The sequence below is a fragment of the Palaemon carinicauda genome, chromosome 31 (assembly GCF_036898095.1).
Source record: "Palaemon carinicauda isolate YSFRI2023 chromosome 31, ASM3689809v2, whole genome shotgun sequence".
NCBI classification, from domain to species: Eukaryota; Metazoa; Arthropoda; class Malacostraca; order Decapoda; family Palaemonidae; genus Palaemon; species Palaemon carinicauda.
Genome location: NC_090755.1, coordinates 85,972,998 through 85,980,497, shown reverse-complemented (window position 1 = coordinate 85,980,497; position 7,500 = coordinate 85,972,998). Strand labels below are relative to the sequence as shown.

Sequence of the window (7,500 nt, the reverse complement as noted above, 5' to 3'; positions counted from 1 at the left end):
GGATGGGTCTCTTTCGACGTTGTAGTCGTAATATTCCTGCAACATTTAGTTAATTTTATCATGTTAAATAGTCCTTTAAAAAATATATTGAATACAACCCATCAGTTTAGAAACTTTTCATGCAATTAAAGTGAATCATTAGATTTCTATTGCTCTCTCATTTTCTATTAAATCTGTTCATGCATTTACTAAAGAGTGCTGAGATACAAAGATACCGATAAAACCTCACCTTTGGAACATCATCAAGGTAGACTGGTTGGTCGAGGTAATCGTAAAAGAAATCCCCGTCTGTATGATTTCCATCACCCTGGAGAGCTTCAAGGTCTATCCTGCTATGCTCATCATGCACAAATTGTGAGGGATTAAGGACATTATCATATCTATCCACTTCGTCATGATAGTAATAGGTATACTCTGGGAAAGGCGATGGTCTTGGTAACTCCTGAGCTTGCAGTGTCTGTGTAGCAGATGTTTGCCATGCTGGGGCCTCTGATGTTTCTGTCATAGATGAAGAACTGGAAGCTTCTGAAGTATGTACTGTTTGCCATGCTGGGGTCTCTGATGCTGTTTCTGTCAGAGATGAAGAACTGGAAGCTTCTGAAGTATGTATTGTTTGCCATGCTGGGGTCTCTGATGCTTTTTCTGTCATAGATAAAGAACTAGAAGCTTCTGAAGTATTTTCTGTTTGCCATGCTGGGGTCTCTGATGCTTTTTCTGTCATAGATAAAGAACTGGAAGCTTCGGAAGTATTTACTGTTTGCCATGCTGGGGTCACTGATGCTGTTTCTGTCATAGATGAAGAACTGGCATCTTCAGAAGTATTTACTGTTTGCCATGCTGGGGTCTCTGATGCCGTTCCTGGCATAGATAAATAACTAGAAGCTTCTGAAGCATGGACTACTGCTGTTGAATCTTCCATGGTAGATTCTTGCATGATTGGGATGAATAAAGTTGGCGTTTCAGTAACATGGTCTTCTGGCAAATCTTCTGACTCTTTATTCACTCCATCATTGTGACTGCGGGTTGTTGTTGCTGTGTCCCTGATATCAGAATTAGTAATATAACTATCCAAACGGTGGTCTTCAACTTGCAGATCTCCAAAACCAGGCACACCAACATTATTTTCTGTGCGATATTGTGTTGTGACCTCTAACTTGTTCATCATTTCGTCTATAATACCTTGTATGGTGGTGTGTATGTTTGTATCCTCAGTGGGAGTTGATGGAATCACCTCTAAATGATAGTTTGCATGCATATCGTCTACTTTCATGGGAAGTTCCTGATTGATTGAAATATGACCTTGTTCCTGAATGTCATAGAGCATGGAAGAAGGTCTTTCCCCACTGACTTCAGTATCATGATATATGCTATTTGTTGAAACATCAAAGGGATCCATCACGGTCAGGAATGTCGTTGGAGTATCGTAAGGACTGTCAGGTTTTTCTGTTGGTGGAGCAACTGTAGTAGGTAGATCTGGTACAGGCTGAATGTCATAAATAGTCTGAGGAAGAAGAGGGTCTCGAATCAACAGTGGAGATAGGTTATCTTCATCATAGGCAGCAAGATCTTGATCAGTCATGGCTGTATTTAGCTGTGACATTATATATTCAGCTGTATCCTTTATCGTATGTTGGTCACTGACGGTTGTTTGAGAACTTGGCTCCAACAAGTTAGTTGCCATATTCATCACTGTAGACTGGAGCTGCGAATCAGTAGTCATATCCCCTACTTGGGGAGCCTGGGTAAAATTCAGAACGGACCCTTGATCATTCATGGATAATATTAGCGAGTTGATTTTTTCCGTATCATTCTTACTCATCACCGTCTCTTTGTGCATACTACCTAAAGTCGTATGATAGAATTCATCTATGATTTCATTGGTGGTTGGGTGTAATTCTACACTACTGCTGACGCCATTAGGGAGATGACTGGTGCTTTCACTGTAACTCATTGTGATGCCTACTGCTGGACCTAAATTTGTTTCGGTTGTTACCTGTGTTCCTCCCTCCAGTTGACTTGTCGATTGGATGTTACTGCTCAAAGTAGTCTCGGTAATTTCATCGTGGATTTCATTATCCATTGGGATAATAGTTTCAGATACATTTGGTGGTAATGCATGATAGTCGTCTGTAGTTTCAGTTTCGCCATTCTTATCCAAACCTGCAACAGTTTCATTTACAGAGTTTGATGAGTCCCAAGAAGGAAACCGACTATTCCATCGATCTATCAAGGGCTTTAGAGCTGCAGGAATTTTATCCATTGGATCGAACTCAGGGGAATTGGTACCATCGGCTGTCCAAAAGATTCCATCACCAGGTAGCTGGTCAGTTGCACTTTCCATAGTTGTTGACTCAGTACTTAGAGATTCAAGCATTCCAAGAGTTGAAAAAGCATCAGAGGTTGTCATAGGCTTAGCTGTGCCAGATGACACCCAAGGAGTTGTGTGTTGCTGGAGGGCCATTAGATTCTGTAAGATAACTTCTGGGATGCTAAGGGACTCCCCATAAGGATCAGCAAGAGTGGTTGGGATGACCTGTTGGTCCTGGTTTTGTGCAACCTCACTAGATATAACCTACAGTGAGAAAGGAAGCGTTATGAGGCCTTTCGTACTGATGATAATCTTTGAAATGACATAAGTAAGCCTACAATTGCAGGGGACATGTAAAATTACTTATACTGCTTTTGCTGTTTCTAATATATTAAAAAGAGAAAAGAAAGTGACTGGATACATAGAACAAGTTTTATATCTGATATACAATAATAGAAAATATTCTTACAGAAAAAAATATGGAATGCCATAATCAAATACAGTGCCTGTAAATAACACGAATAATTTTTCAAAAGAACTATTACTGAGTAAGATTATTTAAGTAAATCTGCTAATGTACATCTGTATTTCAAAGTACTGTATAGTTACTTATGCGTTGGAGCAAAATTAGGATCAGATTAAATATATATCTTTTCATCTGTAATACCCAATATTGCACACAAGTGAAGATAGATATTTTGCCAGACTTTCGTACATAAAATCAATGCTACAACATTATACGGATAAACTAAAAATCTGCAGAGGAATTTACACCCTGCAAACATCAAGCTCCTTGTAAACTAAAAGGTACAAACATATTTGAGCTAGTGCTTGCCTAGGTTTCGAGCTTCTTTGGGCCCCACCCCAAGAATTTCTCATCTACTTTATCATAATTTACCACAATAATATTACAAATGAAGCAAATAATCCATAGTTTTAACATTAACACTAAAAGGAAAAAGTTGCATAGGCCCCTGCTTTTGATGGACCCCTGCTTTTACTGGGATTTACTGATTACAACTGACGTAAGTAATCAATAGTTTCAACATTTACACCGAAAGTAAAAAAGTTGCTTTGGCCCCTGCTTTTGGTGGACTCCTGTTCTTGCCTAGTCAGCCTTAAGGATAATGCGGCCCTGTTTTGAACACAAATCACTAGCTCGATAGGTGGACAAGTAAAGCAGAGAAAAACAAAGTCAGCCTTAAGGATAACGAGGCCGTGTTTTGAACACAAATCACTAGCTCGATAGGTGGACAAGTAAAGCAGAGAAAAACAAAGTCAGCCTTAAGGATAACGCAGCCGTGTTTTGAACACAAATCACTAGCTCGATAGGCGGACAAGCAAATCAGAGAAAAACAAAGTCAGCCTTAAGGATAATGCGGCCCTGTCTTGAACACAAATCACTAGCTCGATAGGCGGACAAGTAAATCAGAGAAAAACACCACAATTGTAAAGAGAATTTTCCAAATCAGTTTACCTGTTGGACAGAAGCGATGACATGCTGGAACGTGTCTTCCGGGCGAGGACTTAGAGTTGTTACGCCGTCAGTTCCAGCGGTGGATATGACTAGGCTGTTGAGCTCTTCTTTGGGGTCCACTGCGAGCAAAATGTTCTGAGAAATGAAGCTTAATTAAATAGAGTCTTTTCAGAGATGAAGAGGGTGTGTGAGTGCTGGCTAATCAATAAATTGATTATTAGTAATGGACTTGATTATATTGTGAATGGTTTAATAAACGTTTCACCTTCAATTTGCAACAATCGACAGATTTTATAAGAAAATATGCAAATTCAAAAATATTTTACAAAAAGGCCTGTTTTTATTCAAAAGTCATGAAAATGTTATTGCATTATAAAGCCACTTTATGTAACCCAACGTGTCTGAAGACTTCCTATAACATAGAAATATGAAAGATGAATTTCAAGTTCACAAAACTAACTACCCTTACTCATAATCTTTTACAAACAGCTACCAATCCCCTACTCATAATCTTTCACAAACAGCTACCAATCTATTCGTAATACTAAGTATGCAATTAATTCTAATAATCAGGCCTTCTCTATCATGAGGCTCAATAATACACAGTAATCCTGAAATTTTATTCTAGCTGTGATCAAGTTGTAGAATGATCTTCCTAATCAGGTAGTTGAATCGGTGGAACTTCTAAAGTTCAAACTTGCAGCGAATGTCTTTATGTTGAACAGGGTGACATATGTCTCATTTTTATGGTTTATTTATGAAAGATGTTTAATGCCACTGTTCTTAAAATATGTTATTCTAATTGTTCATTATTTCCCTTGTAGTTTATCTATTTCCTCATCTCGTTTCCTCAGTGGGCTATTTTTCCCTGTTGGAGCCCTTGGGCTTATAGCAGCCTACTTTCCCAACTAGGGTTGTAGCTTACTGTACAATCAATCTTACCTGAATTTGTTGCAATGAAAGCCATGTGGGGATCAGCTGTCCTGAGGGACCATACAAATAAAACTGGAACTTTCTGTGTCCTTCAGGTATAAGAGGAATGGCTGAGCCTCTCTCCCGATGGGGCAGCCTCGAGTATTGACCTGACCATCTGTAAGAGTTGAATAAGAACCATTAAGAATCATTAGATAATAAAAAAAAAGCTATGATATAATATCAATATAGGATTTTACATTGTTTACAAGGACTTTCTGGCTCGCTTCACACGAGTGATTTTTTTTTTTGTACGGATATATTTCCGCTCGTTAAGAAGCATTTGTTCAAATGAACGGATTTTTTCCTAACGGAAATATTTCCGCACTTAGGAAGTGTTTGTTCATACGAGTGGATTTCTTCTGTACGGAAATATATCCGCTCGTTATATAATATTTGATCAAACGAGTGGATTTTTTCCGTACAAAAATAATTTTACTCCGAAGGAAACATTTGTTCACATGAGCTGATTTTTTCTGTACGGAAATATTTCCGCTCATTAGGAAACATTGTTCACACAAGCAGATTTTTTCTGTATGGAAATATTTCGACTTTTTAGAAAACATTTGTTCACACGAGAGGGTTTTTTTCCATACGGAAATATTTACGTTCGTAAGGAGGCACTCGTTCACATGAGAGGGTTTCCAGAGCGGTGTCACAATTTTTATATGCCACTACACTGGAACCACACTGGTTAGCAGTGCATGCGGGACATAAATCACTACCTACCGCTCGGAAGAATTACCGCTCGGAAGAATTACCGCTCGGAAATTCTACCGAGCGGCGCCAGCATGTGAAGCACTGCTTTGATTCTAATCCGCACAGACAAAACCGCGCGGTATAAAATCCCTCGAGTGAAGCGAGCCTAAAACAACTGTTTCTTACGCTAGTGGAACGTGTGATGGGAAGTGATCCGTTGTCTCCGGCACTGTTATTACGGATTCCTCTTCTGCAGCTGACAGACTAATGATTATGATACAGAATAAGCTCAGCTGGAATTTGTTTCGACTTAACATCATCATCTGAAAACAGAAAGGAAAGATAATAAAGCTGAATAGCAAAATGATTTCAAGATAAAAGAATAATTCCAGTTCAGAATGAGCTAATCACATGGAATCACTTAGCAGTTTGGCTTTAAGTGGAGCAAAAAAGTTTTCAAATCTCCCCTATATGATAAATAGCAAGTGTCTGACTATATATCTGTCTATCTATATATTTCGGGCATGCTGAGCTCTCCCAGCCCCTCAGGTAGGAGAGAGAGATAGTCATACCCTGGTGACAGTGAGGTGCGTGCGTGTGCTTATTTATCTAAATATTTATCTGTCATTTTTAGCGGTTAGTGTACAGTAGTTTTGATAACAATATGTAAGTGCATTTGGATGAAATCCTGAAAAAATCTTTTTATTATTATTATTATCATTATCATTATTATTATCATTATTATTATTATTATTACTTGCTAAGCTACAACCATAGTTGGAAAAGCAGGATGCTGTAAGCCCAGGGGCTCCAAAAGGGAATATAGCCCAGTGAGGAAAGGAAAGAAGTAAAAATAAAATATTAAGCTCAGTGGCTCCAAAAGGGAAAATAGTCCAGTGAGGAAAGGAAAGAAGTAAAAATAAAATATCTTAAGAACAGTAACAATATTAAAATAAATATTTCCTATATAAACTATAAAAAACTTCAACAAAATAAGAGGAAGAGAAATTAGATAGAATAGTGCCCCCGAGTGTACCATCAAGCAAGAGAACTCTAACCCAAGACAGTGGAAGACCATAGTACAGAGGCTATGGCACTACCCGAGATTTTGGAGTATCCTTCTCCTAGAAGAGCTGCTTACCATAGCTAAAGAGTCCCTTCTACCCTTACCAAGAGGAAAGTAGCCACTGAGCAATTACAATGCAGTAGTTAACCCCTTGGGTGAAGAAGACTTGTTTGGTAGTCTCAGTATTGTCAGGTGTATGAGGACAGAAAAGAATCTGTATAGAATAGGCCAGACTATTGGGTGCATGTGTAGGCAAAGGGAAAGTGAACCATAACCAGAGAGAAGGATCCAATGTAGTACTGTCTTGCCAGTCAAAGGACTCTCTAGCGGTAAACGACCGGCCTTTCTCCATCACATTAAAAAATAGTAATCAAATAAGGACACCCTTTAAGACTTTAGGTCATCCTATCATACCTCCATTTACATGTCAAAACAATTCTTCTTCACCAAAGGGGTTAACTACTGCACTGTAATTGTCCAGTGGCTACTTTCCTCTTGGTAAGGGTAGTAGAAACTCTTTAGCTATGGTAAGCAGCTCTTCTAGGAGAAGGACACTCCAAAATCAAACCATTGTTCTATAGTTTTGGGTAGTGCCATAGCCTCTGTACCATGGACTTCCACTGTCTTGGGGTAGAGTTCTCTTGCTTTGGGGTACACTCAGGCATATTTTTCTATCTGTTTCCTTATTTCCTTTCCTCACTGGGATATTTTCGCCGTTGTAGCCCTTGGGCTTATAGCATCATGCTTTCCCAAATAGGGTTGCAGCTTAGCTAATAATAACAACAACAACAACAACAACAACAATAATAATAATAATAATAATCTCACTAGATATACCTGAATACGTTAAGATATACTATAAAATGGCAATAATATGACTCGGTAAGAAATGGGAAATTAAACATATATATATATATATATATACATATATATATATATATATATATATATATATATATATATATATATATCTATCTA

The 7,500-nt window shown here is 38.3% G+C and overlaps 1 protein-coding gene across 2 annotated transcripts in view; it reads right to left on the bottom strand.

Annotated features, from left to right (window-relative positions):
* Window positions 1-7,500, bottom strand: part of LOC137624605 (uncharacterized) — a 71,162-nt gene that overhangs the window by 9,029 nt on the left and 54,633 nt on the right. For both annotated transcript variants that reach the window (XM_068355563.1, XM_068355562.1), the window contains exons 2-6: window positions 5,643-5,779; window positions 4,728-4,875; window positions 3,786-3,920; window positions 230-2,572; window positions 1-36 (exon numbers count right to left, since the gene is read on the bottom strand). The exon at window positions 1-36 is cut by the window's left edge and continues 318 nt beyond it. In XM_068355563.1, the coding sequence (XP_068211664.1) occupies window positions 1-36; window positions 230-2,572; window positions 3,786-3,920; window positions 4,728-4,875; window positions 5,643-5,779 (2,799 nt within the window). The remainder of the gene's footprint in view (window positions 37-229; window positions 2,573-3,785; window positions 3,921-4,727; window positions 4,876-5,642; window positions 5,780-7,500) is intronic.